This window comes from Daldinia vernicosa (assembly GCF_022497035.1).
Source record: "Daldinia vernicosa strain CBS 139.73 unplaced genomic scaffold F5Y00scaffold_29, whole genome shotgun sequence".
In the NCBI taxonomy this organism is placed as follows: Eukaryota; Fungi; Ascomycota; class Sordariomycetes; order Xylariales; family Hypoxylaceae; genus Daldinia; species Daldinia vernicosa.
In genome coordinates, this window is record NW_025953945.1 from 268365 (window position 1) to 284030 (window position 15666).

General features: G+C 48.0%; 7 protein-coding genes across 7 annotated transcripts; 4 read left to right on the top strand and 3 right to left on the bottom strand.

Moving 5' to 3' along the window:
• Window positions 1-117: 117 nt before the first annotated feature.
• F5Y00DRAFT_97616 (uncharacterized protein) lies at window positions 118-2192 on the bottom strand. The gene is made up of 2 exons (XM_048014399.1): window positions 1956-2192; window positions 118-1892 (listed from the first exon to the last, which is right to left on the bottom strand). Exons 1-2 carry the CDS (start codon window positions 1956-1958, stop codon window positions 468-470), a joined length of 1428 nt encoding a protein of 475 aa, XP_047863994.1. The 5' UTR covers window positions 1959-2192; the 3' UTR covers window positions 118-467.
• A 1219-nt stretch (window positions 2193-3411) lies between these two features.
• On the bottom strand, window positions 3412-4767 carry F5Y00DRAFT_239703 (Diphthine synthase). Its single transcript, XM_048008123.1, has 3 exons — window positions 4473-4767; window positions 4282-4406; window positions 3412-4188 (listed from the first exon to the last, which is right to left on the bottom strand). The coding sequence occupies exons 1-3, from the start codon at window positions 4605-4607 to the stop codon at window positions 3588-3590; spliced, it is 861 nt and encodes a 286-aa protein (XP_047863995.1). The 5' UTR covers window positions 4608-4767; the 3' UTR covers window positions 3412-3587.
• A 158-nt stretch (window positions 4768-4925) lies between these two features.
• Window positions 4926-6051, top strand: F5Y00DRAFT_239705 (uncharacterized protein). Its single transcript, XM_048008124.1, has one exon. The coding sequence runs from the start codon at window positions 5064-5066 to the stop codon at window positions 5778-5780; it is 717 nt and encodes a 238-aa protein (XP_047863996.1). The 5' UTR covers window positions 4926-5063; the 3' UTR covers window positions 5781-6051.
• Window positions 6052-6530: 479 nt separating this feature from the next.
• Window positions 6531-7793, top strand: F5Y00DRAFT_97659 (ubiquitin-conjugating enzyme E2). Its single transcript, XM_048014400.1, has 3 exons — window positions 6531-6783; window positions 6833-7185; window positions 7297-7793. Exons 2-3 carry the CDS (start codon window positions 7011-7013, stop codon window positions 7659-7661), a joined length of 540 nt encoding a protein of 179 aa, XP_047863997.1. The 5' UTR covers window positions 6531-6783; window positions 6833-7010; the 3' UTR covers window positions 7662-7793.
• Window positions 7794-7924: 131 nt separating this feature from the next.
• Window positions 7925-9358, bottom strand: F5Y00DRAFT_253615 (glycosyltransferase family 33 protein; the record flags this gene model as incomplete). Its single annotated transcript, XM_048010072.1, has 3 exons — window positions 7925-8869; window positions 8922-9115; window positions 9199-9358. The coding sequence occupies 3 exons, from the start codon at window positions 9356-9358 to the stop codon at window positions 7925-7927; spliced, it is 1299 nt and encodes a 432-aa protein (XP_047863998.1).
• A 789-nt stretch (window positions 9359-10147) lies between these two features.
• Window positions 10148-12751, top strand: F5Y00DRAFT_239710 (cation efflux protein). The gene is made up of 3 exons (XM_048008125.1): window positions 10148-11221; window positions 11283-11501; window positions 11555-12751. Exons 1-3 carry the CDS (start codon window positions 10626-10628, stop codon window positions 12378-12380), a joined length of 1641 nt encoding a protein of 546 aa, XP_047863999.1. The 5' UTR covers window positions 10148-10625; the 3' UTR covers window positions 12381-12751.
• Window positions 12752-13280: 529 nt separating this feature from the next.
• F5Y00DRAFT_97675 (mitochondrial carrier domain-containing protein) lies at window positions 13281-15594 on the top strand. Its single transcript, XM_048014401.1, has 3 exons — window positions 13281-13317; window positions 13372-14229; window positions 14373-15594. Exons 2-3 carry the CDS (start codon window positions 13854-13856, stop codon window positions 15041-15043), a joined length of 1047 nt encoding a protein of 348 aa, XP_047864000.1. The 5' UTR covers window positions 13281-13317; window positions 13372-13853; the 3' UTR covers window positions 15044-15594.
• Window positions 15595-15666: the final 72 nt, after the last annotated feature.

Genomic DNA, 15666 nt, shown 5'->3' on the forward strand with positions numbered 1-15666 from the left:
TTATTTTGTTGGGAATACGATTTACTATTGCTTTTAAGTATGGGAATGCCACGTTGCTTAGCAAAACCCAGTTAAATTCCTTTATGGGACGGAAAAACAACAACACAAAACTATTACAGACGAAACACGAAGAAAAGGATATGTATGATATGAGAACTGCGGTCAACTAAAGCATATCGTTCTTAATTAGAAGCCAAATTGGCGCTACAGATATACGCCAATTCATACAAAGCAGGCATTGGGAACCTGAGCCTTGAAGTGTTGTTTGGCTCGTATATTACATAGTAGTGCTGGGGCACCCTTTGCTGTGAAGATGGGTCCGACCTGTATGTAGTCTTATTACATTTGCCACTCTGCCCCTTTTTCATCCGCCCGTGCAAATGCCGAAAGTAAAGCAAACCTGGTATCATATGCATATCATTCGTAATCATCGTAGAAAGATCGGAATTGTCCTCTCAGGTACGTGCTCAAAAGTCGTCGTAAAGATCCATCATCTCTATGGGAGGAATGGCTCCCGGATGAACCTCGCCGCAATTCTCACAGGCGATAGCTTCGTCATCGTCGCTAAGAAAGTCGAACATGGTGATATCCTCCTCGACGTCATCCCACGGAAGTCCGCTCATCCTATCAAATAGCACCCACTTACGCTCCTCGTCGCCGAGCTTGATAGGTATCTTCTTCCAAATGGTCCGGCAGGAATGATAATAGGAATAAGGTGGCTCGCCTTCATCTTTAGGTGCGGGTGGGAAGTCAGCTCCGAAAAGATGGGAATGTACGTCGTCGTGATGGTGGTCGCCACTCTTAAATGCGCGCATCGCTCGAACAACCTTAGCGCAGTAATGACACTCGTGAGTATCGCATTCGAGAGCACGCACGCCGTTCTTGAGAGCCACCATAGTAGGTGCGTGATCAATAAGAAGGCCCTCGTCCTTTAGAAGGCCGGCCATCTCGTTGCAAACCCGAAGACCAGTCTCATCGCTCGGTAAGCCAGTCAAAACCACCTCATTTAGTGTGCATCCAAGCTGGTGCGACGCGACCTCGTGAAGTTGGGGAGGCGGATTGTTAAACATGTCTTCACCGAAATTCACGAAGTCAATGCGAAGCTTTTCTAGAGATGGTAGTAACTTGGGCAATGGAGCAGAATATGTTGTCGCCGAACCATTGCCATGAGAAACGTAAGAAGGGTCGAAGGGAGGCAGCATGGCCATGAGGAAGTCAGCAAGCTGATACCAACCGTAAGTTCGGAATCCACGGCGAGCAAGACTATTTTCCTTGGGCCGTTTATGCACGGTCAAGGCAACGGCCTTTCTAAGATCAGGGTGGTAGTTGCGACTGATCCTGTGTGTTCGCTCTTCGTCGTCATAGAACTTTGCAATAACGCGGAAGGTGACATCCTTGATGTTTCGTCGGAAGTGAAGAGGGACCTCGGCGAAGTTTCTAAGGGACTCCGGACTAGTGAAGACAAAGGAGTTATTGGTCCATAGGAGTTTAGTGCCCTCATCATGGTAGGCCTTGCAGGTCGCCAAGAAGTGAATAGCGAGTCTGCTAGACTTAGACTTCTCTTGTACCGTCAGATTCTCCGGCTTGACCTTGCATAGCGGATCGACGATAGGAAGTGAGCTAGTCAGAGCGAACGACATAATTCTAAGCTGTATCTCAACCGGGATGTGCGGAAGGGGAGGGCGAACGGCCCTGGTAGAAGCACGGGTGATTCGCCCAGTAGAAGTCCTCGCGGGCTTGGGACGGGTTTGCCACGGGATGCCATTCTCACGGAGTAGACGCTTCAAGGTCATGTTCTCATCCTCAAGACGTCGAACTTTGGTGCGTAGGGGATGATTGTAGTAGATCTCGGCCTGGTCGGCCTGATCTCGGCATTCCCAGGCGATGCTACTCTACAGCAACTAGTTAATAAACAAGAGACATCAACGTGAGATAGCAAGGTGTTAAGCTCGTACCATGTTGAATGACGCGGATGACTACAATGACTCGTCACAACGCTCATAACCAGAGGTGTATTAAAGCACCTCGGGCGCCCGAGGGTTGGCAACCCGCCGAGATATACCGGAAAAGGTAATGAAACTTGGGGACGATGTAGGTTTTTTAATCCGACTTCTTGCAGACGGGCTGCAGTGTTGAGTTGTCTTGAAGGGAGAAACCTGTTTGTACAAGACAAAGAAGCTATCTGAGGCCAAACGAGGCTCGGATTTTGCATTCAAATTCTTGGGGTTCCCGAGTTTCGATTTAAGTAGTACCTATTAGGAACTCGCGGCAAAGAAATACCTGCCACGGCAAAATAAGGAAGAACATCAAAGACCAGACGCGGACTATTATTAGATTTGTAACGGTTAGGAGAGAGATGAGGAAGATTAAAAAGAGGAGCGGCCCCAGGAGATTTGGGGGGGTTGTCGCGAAGTCAGGTGATGCCGACTAAATGGATGAGAGGGTAAGAGAATTGGTATCTACGTCTGTTGTAGAAAATTGAGTAGTCGAGTATGTAAGGTGGTTGAAATGATTTTGGGGCCGAGGTGCAACGAAGTGCACCAAAAAACTGTTATGCGAAATGAACGTAGGAGAAGAAAATAAATGGAGTAAGCGAGTCACCATTAGGTGAAGAAGTAAGGTGGAAGTTACGTGGAAGTTACTTCCTCTAATCTACGAGATGTTATCTACCTATGTACATAACATGTACCTTAGGTCGCTGTGACGGATAACTGGAACTTTAATGGTGGACATCCGCTACTTGTTCTTCTACATCACAGTTGCTAGGTTAGATGGAAGGAGGGGATGTAGGTAGGTAAGTACTTCTTACCTGCCCGGTCGTCTGGGTAGCTATTTCCCGTTAACATCTCTAACCTCTGCATTAGGTACGACATCGCAGAGCTACCCAATGACAGAAGCCAAACATCCATGCCAAAGATTTGAGCAGCTTTACCTTGTAACACAAGCTAGCGTATCGCTCGTCGCACCTCCTCCCCTGGACCGGTTCGGTTCCTTGAACCGTGGGCCAATTTGGAGGGTTGATTCTATTTAAAGCTCGCATGTACGGAAATACCTATATATATGCACCTTGTTTTTGGATTGGTCCTATCGAATTACATCAATGGCTATTAGAATCTAACTGCTTAGCTGCTTAGCGCACTTACGCATTATCTTATCTTAATCGATCGACTAGTTGACAGGTTAGAACGAGTTGATATCAACTCGACAAGATGTACGCTTACCTTTTCTCAATTGTCTCTTTCTACGATAGTCTCGAGTTGAGATAAAAGAAAATGGGATATGTAAACATCTCCAATAATAATTAGTGGCTCGATTCTTGACGTCATCAGGCTTAAACCCTTGAAGCAAGAAATATTATCGATGATAAGGTCTGATGTATCGCATCACACAACATAGGGTAGCTAAGAGGTTGCATTTATTAATAAACGAGGTTGCCGTCATTTAATTAAGTATCACAAAGTATCGCGAAAAGAGTCTACATAGGTACATAGTATATAGGTAGGTAGCTTGGGATCTTAAGAAAGGCGGGATTTGGTCTTGAGGAATGGCCTATGTTAAATCATGAAATAAACCAATGATGCCTTTCTTCATTGCTGACCGTAATCCCTAGTCCAAATCGTATCCCACACCTCCTTATCGACCGCAAACTCGCGAGCATAATCCCTCTCTAGCTCGTGTGCTCTTTTCCCCAGCAACACTAAGCTATGTAGCGGCGGCCCGAGTGCTTCATCTGCGTCGCAGAGCTGCTTTAGTGTTCCGGCAACAAACTTCTCTTCTCTACCGCCAACCCTCGCGGCGCCGATGGCTAAGCTCTCCGGCCCGTAAACGCCTTCCTTCTTTTCTTCTTCGATCTCAAGCATCTGCTGCGCGCATTGCCCGACTGTCATATATCTAGGGGGTTCGTATATCTTCCTTCCTCGAGCCATGTTCTCTAAGCTCTGCTCCTTGACTTTGATATCCAATAGCACGAGTGTATGTAGCCCAATGGATCGGTTCTCCTTGATGCGGTCGTAGAAGGACGCGGGCCGCCAATTATCTAAAAAGAATACCATAGATACCGTCTGGCCGAAGTTGTATAGTTGAAGCCCTGTAGCTCCTATCCCTGACATTATGGAAGCATTTGGTACTGTCTGGACGGGGATTGAGAGCTCGCGCGCTCGAAGAACGAGGTCAGTATGCGTAGTCGCGCTATAGTAAGACGTCAGTATATGCTCGGATCTTCTGTGCCCTTGAGAAGACATGGCCCCTCCTCATTGGATTCCTCAGGCGGCTTTCTCATACCCAAAAGGATCACCAACTACTAAAAATGCGACATCCTCAGTGTGCGCGTCGCGGAGGATTTCTTCGCTATTCGACTCGACCATCTCGCGATCTGCGACTACGATGGATCGGCCATAGTAGTTCTCCTACTGTGCCATTAGCGTTAGCTGAATGAGAAAAGACGAGACCGCACGAGATGAGGGATAGCCTACTAAGACAGACTGATCTACTAGGAGAATACTGGTGTAAGCTTCGAGATAGACCCGGGATGCCTTTTTCACGATTTCGAGGCCTTTCACCGTTATATCCGTCTCATCGGAGAGACCTAGTCCCACGAGGTAGAGCATTGCAATTTCACAAACCAAGCTAACTCGGGTCTTGTAGGAAAAAGCTCGATGTTGGAGGATCTCGTAGAAGTCTAAGATGTCTAAGATGAAGTGGGGGAGGAAGTTTTACTTGAGCTGCTTATTGGCATAAATGGAGGGGTAATCGATTAAGCATACCGACATGTGTATTTTTGTGCATAGGACGTGGCAGGCCAGCAGGGTACTGGGCTATATATGTACCTAAGTACCTAAAGTACCCACTAATATACACTAGAACCATCGTCCTGTCTTACCGCATTTAAATGCTATCGAGATTACTTTATCGCGTCAATCGCAAATAAAGTTGCATATTTACAACGTCAATTCTACTCGTAGTACATGCCACCTCTACATTAATACCTAAGAAAGCCTCCTTTCCACACCACACTACAAACCATTTGAACCGAATAAAATACACCACTCTCAAATACTATCAACATGGCCGATAAAAAGGGCTCGGCGTACGGCACGCCGGCCGACGACACTTCCTTCCGGCGGAGCTACGACCTCGACGAGTACGCGCAGAAAGCCAAGGTACGAGAGGCAGCCGATAAAGAAGAAGCGAAAGCGCGATATGAGGCAAAAATGGCTGGCAAAAAGTACTACAAGCCTCTGACGGGCGACGAGACGCTCACGCGGGCGCGGCGCGATATCATCGACCTCGAGGCCAACGTGGGCAAGACAACACTAGTCCCGGCGGGTGCAGGCCAGGGGAAAAGGGGCCGCGGCGCCGGGTTCTACTGCAGCGCCTGCGATCTCACGTTCAAGGACAACATGCAATGGGTCGAGCACGTGAACAGCATGCAGCATCTACGGAACATAGGCGAGACGGGCGAGGTCAAGAAGGCGAGCGCGGAAGAAGTACACCAGCGCATCACGGAGGTATGGGAGCGGCTGCAAGAGCAGAAGAAGGCGAGCGTGACGACGCTAAAAGAGCGCTTGGAAATGCGCGAGGAAGAGGCGACTAAGGAGAGGGAGGCGAGGCGGCTTAAGAGGCAGGAGGAGCTGGCGAAGAAGAAGGCGGCTCAAGATGCGCAGGAGAAGATTAAGACCGAGTATGGCGACGATGTGCGGATCGAAGGAGAGCACGATGAGGATGATATGATGGCTGCGATGGGGATTACGGGGTTTGGGACGTCGAAGAAGAAGAAATAATAGCCCGGTGTTGGAATCATGAGGGGAAGTCTAAGAATAATGGTTATATTGTGATAGAAGCGAAGGGATGGCGTCAAGGGTGCATCAGGTATGGTGTTTGGTCTCGATTCTTACGGCCATGTGTATATTTGGGCTGATTTTACAATACCCTATTTACCTCTGGTAAAAAAAAATGAAAACCACGGAGTGTAAGGTGCTACTTGGGCTAGGAAATAGGATTCATTAGCAATCTATTACATGGCTACCTAATATATCTGTCTCCACGTTTTTATGTAAGTGGTTTTGGTACGACATATGGCCTATATAAACTTACATATAAGTACCAAGGTAGTATCAACAAGACGAAGAGACTTTATTGGACTTATTCTGTTGTACAAGATTGTCTGCATCTTCCCGCCCTTGCAGGAGTTACCTAATTCGACAGGGTTCGAACGCATTTTATTGCCTTCTATAACAAGTTGATTCACATCTCTATCTTGATTTCAGTCATCTGCATATGCATGCGGGTATATTGTAATTATGAATAATGCATCTTTTATATTAAGAACTTCGATGCTGCCTCCATTCAATGCTGCTTTACTTGCCGTATATTCGTACCTACCTACCTTAAGGTACCTACAATAGGTAAGTACATAACACTTGCATCCTAAGGTTAACCAATTCACTTTAGGTGGTTATCTATTAAAATACTTATACCGATAATAAAGTCCGGACAAAAATAACAACACGATAATTGTTCTATAATTCAATGCCATATCCCTTATCTACCTAAATACATATGCCTTATCCCTGCGCATATCCCTTCATACCTGCATCTAATCCTTACGCATATAACTTCGTACATATTCGTACATAAGCTACCCCACCATCGATTACACGATTACATCTGGACTTCCGCGCCGGACTCGACAGATCCAATCTTTCACGTCCGTTTCGCCTTCCAACCTCGATCTGTTAACACCCCACACTCAAGCAACAAGCAACGTTAAAACTTACTTAAAAGGTACATAACACTAGACATCCGCGTTACCGACCGATCTGACAACCTTGTGGCGGATCTTGCAGTTCGAACCTGCCCAGCTTACTGACAAGATAATCTTACCTGCCTTACATCAGCGATTCACAAATACCTTTACAAAATACCCAAAATACATATCTTTACCTTACCACATCTCGTTATCCCCCGTCGCGCAACTGCTGTAATACGCCACCACCAGTATTATCACCACAATGTCAGCATCGTCGGCGCAGACCTCGGGAGCCGCCCGGCTCTTGCAACGACAGCTCAAGGAGATGCATACGTCATCTGACCTATCAGGTATTTCAGTAGGCCTAGCTAAGGAAAGCAATGTCTTCGAATGGGAAGTTATTCTTATGATCAATGATGAGTGCAAGTATTACGGTGGTATGTCTTAACCCCCATCTCTCTCCTAAATCATAACCGTCCTTGCCACGCGCATCAAGTTAGATAGACCTTGAGATCTAGCATAGGTAGCTAACGCATAGAGGAACACAGGTGCCTATTTCCGCGCCCTCATGACATTCCCACCCGAATATCCTCACCTACCTCCTCAGATCGTCTTCCAGAACCCGGTTCCGTTCCACCCCAACATCTACCCCAATGGTGAGCTCTGCATATCCATCTTGCACCCACCCGAGGAAGACAAGTACGGCTATGAGAGCGCCGCCGAGCGCTGGAGTCCCGTCCAGACCCCCGAGACGATACTGCTGAGCGTTCTCAGCCTCTTCAACGAGCCTAACGACGAGAGTCCCGCCAATTTGGATGCCGCCAAGCTATTGCGCGCCGAGCGAGAAGGTGGTCCGAAGGAGTTCAGGAAGCGGGTAAGGAAGTGCGTTAGGGAGAGCTTAGGCGAGGATTAGGTAGGCAGGGCAGGTAAATGAACAGGATTCACGACCGCAGACCGACAACCGAACCTCTGTACCGATAAATATCTCTCGACTAAAGGAGGAAACCGGGACGCTATCCCAGGAGCACCATCTTGTCGTCTGTTTAGACACTAGCATAGCTGACTTCGGAGCATTCGAGAAGGCGTATAGGTGTTACGTATTTGATACGTACTTGAATTCAATTCGTCGATTTTCGTAGTTCGTAACGAGTAGTCCCGCTTAAATAATGCCATCTCTTAGTCCATGAGTCCCAATACACGGGCCAGAACTCGATCCCATTCTTCATCCCACCGTAGATCACTCTCCTTCTTGGCTCCTTTACGTAGCGTCTGGAGTTCGCGTGACCCTTCTTCCCCCAATAATCGCGTTAAAGTTGTTGCTAACTCGCCCGCCGTTTCAAAACCGCATCCATTTATACCCTCCTTGACTAATTCGCTAAAGCTCTCGTATCCAGAGTACGCAGCAACTGGTAGCCCAGACCCAAACATATCCACAACTTTCATGGGTAAGTCAACGCCGGAGCTAGACATGTGAAGACATATCCCGAGGTCAGCACAACTCAGGAGTTTGGCATAATCCTCCATCGTTAGCCACGCGGTTAGTATGCGAATATTAGGTAGTTTCCCCTCTTCCTGTAGGTTCTGGATTTTCTCTTCGTAAGCTGCTTTTTGGGGCCCGCGCCCTGTAATGATGGCGATGATAGGATGCGCAGACTCGTCCTTAGCGTACGTAACCAAGGCATCGAGCAAGAGGGAGAAATCTTCATCCGGTGTCCAAGATGTACTGCTTACTATAAGCCTTGTCTGACCTGCTATAATGTTTGAAGCGAATTCCCTAGTCTCTGGTAACTTTTCTAGAAAGTCCCTGCGATCTGGCAAGGACTCTAGGGGCTGAAATAAGGAGGCTGGCCGGTCGTGAAGGACAAGAATTGGCGCTTTGACATAATAAGGTGCCTTCTCCAATTGCCGCTTCATCGCATGAGTGACTGTGATATTAGCCGTAGGTGCTGCCTGAGCCAACGCGCACTCGTAGGCTTTTGAGATTTCCACGAAAGGATGATTACGTCCCTTGGTCCCGGCCAGAATCGTCCACCCATAGTTGTGCCAATCAATTATGAGATGCGTGTTGCGCAAGACAGAAATGAGAAGGGCAATAGCTAAAGTTGGAATAGATGGGGGGTTCTAGGTTATATATTAACAAATATCTCGTACGAAGATAATAAGTATACTGTACCTGAACCATGATCCATCTTGCGGGAGGTGTTTGGTAACCAAGAACTCGAACGAGGGTCCAAATTTGCCATAGCACTTTCAAAGGCCCTGAGATGATAAAAGGAATCGAGCTGGACCTGATCACACTTGGCGGAGGTGCCAACGGATAGATCTTGACCCTAGGATTGCTGAGAAGATCGGGATGAGGGGTCGACTCTATACAATAACTTAGTACAGATTACTCGTCAAGCTAAAGAGAAACATAGAAAGAGAAACATAAGAAGGGAAAACAAAGATACCATGATAGCCAATAAGATCAACCCTTCCGCCATGTCTAGCAACACTTAGAGCGTGGTATTGCATGCGCGGGCTTCGGCCAATATCTCCAAGAACTAAGACTTGAACAGAAACAGACTCCTTAGATGCCGGGGAGATCTTAACGTAGCGTGAAGGTAGCATAGTTAGAACTACGACGAGGCCAAGTAACGATCCGAAAGCGGTAAACGCCAATACCAAGGCGAGGTATGCCATTTCAGAATAGTAAGGCGGGGATATCGGGGTATATATGGTATATATATTTGTTTATACCATGTGAGTATAGCTTACTACGAAGATAATGTGTACCCAAGGTAAGCTTGGAGCTATACGACGAAGGGCTTATTTAAAATGTGTCTTCGTATGCTCTCCTATGTGACATGTCCCGATTCTGCGCGCAGATAAACAGCATCGGCAGAACATATCTCAAAATGACGGTTAGGTAATTATGACCTTGACCACTTGGATTGGCGGCGGCGATAATGTTTTGACGTGGTGGTGTCGAGGCAGGGTTTATTGTTGCCAAGTGTACGTTTTGAGCCTTACAGAAACATTATGGGATTATGGATTATGGGATGCCATTTTTAAGGTTGAGGTTGTATGTGTTTATTGGATGACATATGTACCGAGTAGATGGTGGCTTGATGAATCTGATAGGGACCTCAGGCACATAAACTTTAAAGATTGGGTACCTACCCTGCTACCAACCCCCCTAAAAGCGTAGTAATCTTACTGTAATTGTACCTACCGCTCAGCGACGACTCGGCGAAAAGACTACATCGATTAGTACATGGTACTAGTAATAATGCGGAGTATGTACTTGCAGGCTTTCTACAGTAGGTGCATCACAGATTGCGGGCTGGCGCTAGATCGGAAGGAGAAAGATTTAGGTACCGCATTCAGGAACAGGGGGGTTACAATGGATCTTTCCTCCTCTTCAACGTCGTCGCTCACTTTTTCTCCTCCGCTCTTTTATCAATACAAGATGCCATAATTTGCTTGTTCTCTTTGGATTGCTTTTTAGTCTTGTCAGTTAAGATCGTGTAGTACCATCACACTCACTCTTCCACTAGATATTTAAATTAATTATCCCCCGTCCAAGGCTCAATCATTGCCGACGCGTACGAACACAATCAATAATTGCCCCATCTAGCCAACAGCCAGATATACCGATTCAGCACCGACCAACATTGATCATCACCGCCAAGGTACCTAATTCAACCGGCTCGACTCGCTAGAGATCGCCGGTTAACACGCTTATTCATATTTATGCACTAATAATCCCATACACATGCGATAAAAGTTGGAAATCGAAGAGAGTCTTCAGGACTCTAAACATCGTCACTGCTAGTTACCCAACTAGGCAAACAGAAACAGATACCCCGAGTTAATTAGACCATCAAACGACATTATGGCATCCTCCTACGCTCTACCGCAACCCCCTTTACCGCACAGCCATAGTCATTCTCACTCCCACTCCCACTCCCACTCTCATTCTCCCTCGTCCTTCGGCCACTCGAGATCGACTCGTTCCTTGCAGGCCTATCCTCAGGGCCAAGGTCTTAGAGCCGACTTCAACCATAGCCATAACCATAGCCATGACCATGACCATGACCATGACCATAATCATGACCACGAACACGAGCACGACCATGATCATAACCACGACCACCTCGACCTTGATGCTCAGGTACAGGCCCGGCAGAATATGACACAGTATCGAGCAAACTCGCTCGTACCACTACAAAGACGGGAAAATCGACCGTCACCCCTGAGACAAAATGCTGAGGAACTGCCTAGTCCACAGAAGAATGACGTGATAGACGCGCCAAAGACCCCAAATTATAGAGCACCTACCGCTACTGTTATACACGACCATGCCCATGGTGGCCACGAAGCAACTTACTCAAAATTCACGGCTTTGTTGCTTCCCTTTACCTCGAAGTGGCCCCTGATCCACGCCATCATGACCGAAAAAGATTCCCGCCGAATTTTCTATTTTATGGGGTATAACTTAGACTGGATCCATCTTCTTTCTCGACTATGTCACTAATCTTATTCTTCATAGGGTCAATTTCACGTTTATGGGCGTCCAGGCCGTTTATGGGTATCTGACCGACTCCCTGGGACTTCTCAGTGACAGCATACACATGTTTTTCGACTGTGTGGCTTTGGCAGTGGGACTTTTTGCGTCGGTCATGAGTAAATGGCCTCCTAGCGAGAGGTTCCCCTACGGTTTCGGGAAGATCGAGACACTGAGCGGGTTTGCGAACGGTGTCTTCTTAATGTAAGCACCAATCCTAACTAACTCACCAAGTTATTTAGCTAATAGCTCCCTAGACTCATTAGTCTCGAAATCATGTTTGAAGGATTTGAGAGACTACTAGAGGGCCGAGAAACCAAGAGACTTAGAGAGCTCTTCATTGTTAGTACCTTAGGACTGGTGGTCAATCTGTTAGGCATCTTTGCCTTCGGTTCTCACGGTCATAGCCATGGCCATTCGCACGACCATGGACATTCTCATGGCCATAGCCACAGTCATAGCAATGATCATGATCACGACTGTAAATCGCACCACGAGCATAATCACGGCCACAGCCATAGCCACAGCCACGGTCATGGACATGATCACTCTCACAGCCACGAGAACGAAAACATGCACGGAATCTATTTGCATATTCTCGCGGACACTCTTGGAAGTGCCTCAGTAATCGTATCGACCGTTTTGACCTACCTCCTTCCATGGTCTGGTTGGGATCCTTTAGCGTCCTTCTTAATTGCGTACTTGATCCTCATTACGGCGATTCCCTTGGTAAAATCATCGGCTCAGCGCTTACTACTAACAATCCCAGCGGATACCGAGTACAATCTTCGAAATACGCTATCTGAGATCATAAGTCAGCGAGGCGTTGCCTCGTATTCCGTACCGAAATTCTGGGTGGACGACGGCGCAAGCAGCGAGTCGGGAGGTAGGCTCTTGGGAGTGATTCACGTAGCCGCAGTTCGAGGTGCGGACTTGGATGATGTTCGGGATAGGGTTCAGAGTTACCTTAGTAAACATGGGATTGACCTCACGATACAAATGGAGAGAGAAGGGGACGCAACGTGTTGGTGCGGAATGGGTCGGGTTAATGCTATAGCATCTAAGGGGCTAGGTGGGTACTGAGGCGCTATAATGGTTCAGTACTGGTAATGGTTGGTACTAGTGTAGGGGCGTTCTGTCTTGCTTGAGCTGCCCATGAACTGGGGTAGATGCGGAGTATTGTGGGCAAGCTTGTTCCCTTTCCCCGGAGTTGCGCATTGCGGCGTTCGACGATGGGTGATATATTTTTGTTGGACAGCGCGGGTGTGGGTTGGAGACTCCCAAGTCGATAGGGAGGTCGAAAATAAAAAGCGGAGTAGAGGAAAATAAGGAACGAGTATACCCCATTATATGTTCATCTTAACGCTGCTCTGGACGTTCTGTATATACTTTCCGGATACATAGTGGGTATCTAGGTATAGTCTATATTGTGTCTTGGTGAACTATGTATTTACACGTGCATTTTATTAGTCCTATTTCTGCAGCGCTTTGGCATATGATTATGACGTATCGTCTTAGGTACGTACATACTGCACGGAGCATGGCCGGGTCAGGAACGACGGCTTCTGCCGGCACCTTAATTTGGCGGGCCGAGCTATTAATGGTCCATGTTCTGGGTTTGGTAATACAGACCGTAGGTATGTAAAGATTGTATGCTGTGGCCGGTAAATGCGTGTTATAAGTGACGGGTATTTGTCTATTGTATTGAGAGAAGTATGCATGGTAAAAATACATACGTCGAGCTGTGTACAATACATGTACCTGTACCTAAGGATTGCGCTCTTGCGGACTTTTGGCGGGGTATTAAGGTTCGTTCGACCCCATCCGGTACCTGATAGTAGTTACGTAAAGGGCACTCTCATCCATTAAGCCGACTTGGCCGAGGCTCGATATATTTATTATTCGGCTTATTGGTATGTTTCTTCAAGTAACCTATTGTAGAATATTGAATAGCTACGGCTGTTGAATGTACTTATATGATATGTTAAGTAGCTCAATGCATTGTTGATATATCATGTAGGTATGTACGGCAAGACGTTATCTGATCTGATCTGATCTCGGTCTAACACTTTAGGTACAATGTACGCTATACGCAGGGAACTCCAGGGCTCAAAAGCGGGTACGCAAGGTAAGTACCGGTACCCAGTACTTTGGATCCCTTTTTGTTCTCTGCCGAGGCACGAGTAATTGGTTCCATTCTGACGTTGGCTCGGCTTTCTATTACCGACTCTGCTTGCTTCTTTTCGATAAAGCTAATTCCCTCGTGCGACTAATAACTGCTTGCCTTTTTTATTATTTGTTGTATATCCATCTCTATTCTCTATATCGGACTTCCGCCGCTGCGTCGAGCGTGTAACTTGGGCGCAAAGACGTCGTCGACATTTTAGATCTGGGCTTGTATCGTGTAGGTAATTCTGCCGAGTGCGTGAATTTGCGCAAACAGGACAATTTAATAAAACACCCCCCCGGACTTATTCGAGAGGTAAACCGAATATAGTCCCCAAGATAAGCTGGTAGACGGGATAAAGCGAAAGTGAATCAAGCGCTGCTGCCACCATGTCGTCGAACGACGGGAAGCACACCGGCATCAACGAGAAGCTGCACTCGTCGCTCCCGGCCCAAGTCGCCGACCACCTGCCGCACATCCCCGAGACTAAACAAGAGCTCAAGACGGAGCTGAAAGCCGACGCGCAAGCCGCCGCGTCCAGCTTCTCGTCGCAGCTGCGGTCCTTTGCTGCCGGCGGTTTCGGCGGTGTATGCGCCGTCGTCGTTGGCCATCCGTTCGATTTGGTTAAGGTGCGCTTGCAGACTGCGGATAAGGGCGTGTATTCCTCGGCCATTGATGTCGTAAGGAAGAGTGTTGCTAGGGATGGGTTGAGAAGGGGGTTGTATGCCGGTGTGAGTGCGCCGTTGGTCGGTGTTACGCCTATGTGTATGTTCCTCCCCCCCCCCTTTCCTTTCCTTTCCTTTCCTTTCCTTTCTTTTCTTCCTCCCTCATTTGCGATTAGGAGTGAGTGAGTGAGTGAGTAAATGAGTAAATGAGAAATGCGCAAAACTAACCCTACCAACTCCCAGTCGCCGTATCCTTCTGGGGTTACGACCTCGGCAAGCAAATCGTAACATCCTTCTCTCCCCCATCCCCCACCGGCTCCCTATCCATCGGCCAGATCAGCGCCGCGGGCTTCTTCTCCGCCATTCCAATGACCGCCATCACGGCGCCTTTCGAGCGCGTCAAGGTCATCCTGCAAGTCCAGGGCCAGCGCTTGAAACCCGGCGAAGAGCCCAAGTATAAAGGCGGTTTGGACGTCGTGCGACAGCTGTACCGCGAAGGCGGCGTGCGCTCCGTCTTCCGCGGCAGCGCGGCCACGCTTGCTCGCGACGGCCCTGGGTCTGCTGCGTACTTCGCCGCATACGAGTATATCAAGCGTCGTCTGACGCCGCGCGATCCGGCGACTGGAAAACCCAGCGGCGAGTTGAGTTTGATGGCTATCACGGCGGCGGGAGGCGCGGCGGGCGTGGCCATGTGGATCCCTGTGTTCCCCGTTGATACTGTCAAGAGCCGGCTGCAGACTGCCGAAGGCAACGTGAGTATCGGCGGTGTTATTAGGGAGCTGTACGGCAAAGGCGGTGTGAAGGCGTTCTTCCCGGGTTTTGGGCCGGCGCTCGCGAGGGCGGTGCCGGCTAATGCGGCGACGTTTTTGGGCGTCGAGTTGGCGCATCAAGCTATGCGAAAGGCCTTTGGTTGAGAGGAATGACAGGTCTTTTTTATGATGCAAGGACTCTCTACCTTCGTCGTGGAAGGGTAGTTGAAGGGGATGGGATGGGATGGATGTCTCATGGTATAGTCTAATTCACGAAGGTGAGCTAGGAGGAGCCATTGAACCATAGGGACGAGAAGAAAGTCTTTCGCCGTAGCTCTTGGCAACAGCAGGAGCATAGCCGAGACGGTTTAGATGGGATCTTGTCCTAGAGAAGGGAAGTTATCCACGTACGAGCATTAGGAGTATGGAACCGAACTGCATATCTAAGGCGTTTTTGTATTGGGGGGGGTGGTGGATCGTCAATGGATTTGGTATTGTCTAGGTCATGTTAACCTAGACATGTCGCCCCTATGGCTAGAAATAAGATTTTTCGAATTTAAGGCGATGCTATACCTTAGGTAGTTCTACATATATATAAATATTGCAAAGGGGTCTCGAGTGTGGTGAGCTTACACCTTATGTATGCAAGTTACAGCCTCACTTGTTTTGTTGCCGGCTACCCGCATGGCGTGTTAAACGCCAACCCCGCTCTATGAATGGTATCTCGTCTAGAGCAGATATGTGCTTACTTTTTGTACGCTTTCGACGTGGTTGATCTGTGGATTAGT

Excerpts from the sequence above, each read along its gene's own strand:
- F5Y00DRAFT_239703 (XM_048008123.1), bottom strand. The coding sequence starts at position 4,607 with ATGCTCTACCTCGTGGGACTAGGTCTCTCCGATGAGACGGATATAACG. Across the intron at positions 4,407-4,472 it reads TAGTAGATCAGTCTGTCTTA|GAGAACTACTATGGCCGATC; the intron begins GTAGGCTATCCC and ends ATGGCACAGTAG. Across the intron at positions 4,189-4,281 it reads GTAGTTGGTGATCCTTTTGG|CGCGACTACGCATACTGACC; the intron begins GTATGAGAAAGC and ends GTCTTACTATAG.
- F5Y00DRAFT_239705 (XM_048008124.1), top strand. The coding sequence starts at position 5,064 with ATGGCCGATAAAAAGGGCTCGGCGTACGGCACGCCGGCCGACGACACT.
- F5Y00DRAFT_97659 (XM_048014400.1), top strand. The coding sequence starts at position 7,011 with ATGTCAGCATCGTCGGCGCAGACCTCGGGAGCCGCCCGGCTCTTGCAA. Across the intron at positions 7,186-7,296 it reads TGAGTGCAAGTATTACGGTG|GTGCCTATTTCCGCGCCCTC; the intron begins GTATGTCTTAAC and ends AGAGGAACACAG.
- F5Y00DRAFT_239710 (XM_048008125.1), top strand. The coding sequence starts at position 10,626 with ATGGCATCCTCCTACGCTCTACCGCAACCCCCTTTACCGCACAGCCAT. Across the intron at positions 11,222-11,282 it reads CGAATTTTCTATTTTATGGG|GGTCAATTTCACGTTTATGG; the intron begins GTATAACTTAGA and ends TATTCTTCATAG. Across the intron at positions 11,502-11,554 it reads GCGAACGGTGTCTTCTTAAT|ACTCATTAGTCTCGAAATCA; the intron begins GTAAGCACCAAT and ends ATAGCTCCCTAG.
- F5Y00DRAFT_97675 (XM_048014401.1), top strand. The coding sequence starts at position 13,854 with ATGTCGTCGAACGACGGGAAGCACACCGGCATCAACGAGAAGCTGCAC. Across the intron at positions 14,230-14,372 it reads GGTCGGTGTTACGCCTATGT|TCGCCGTATCCTTCTGGGGT; the intron begins GTATGTTCCTCC and ends ACCAACTCCCAG.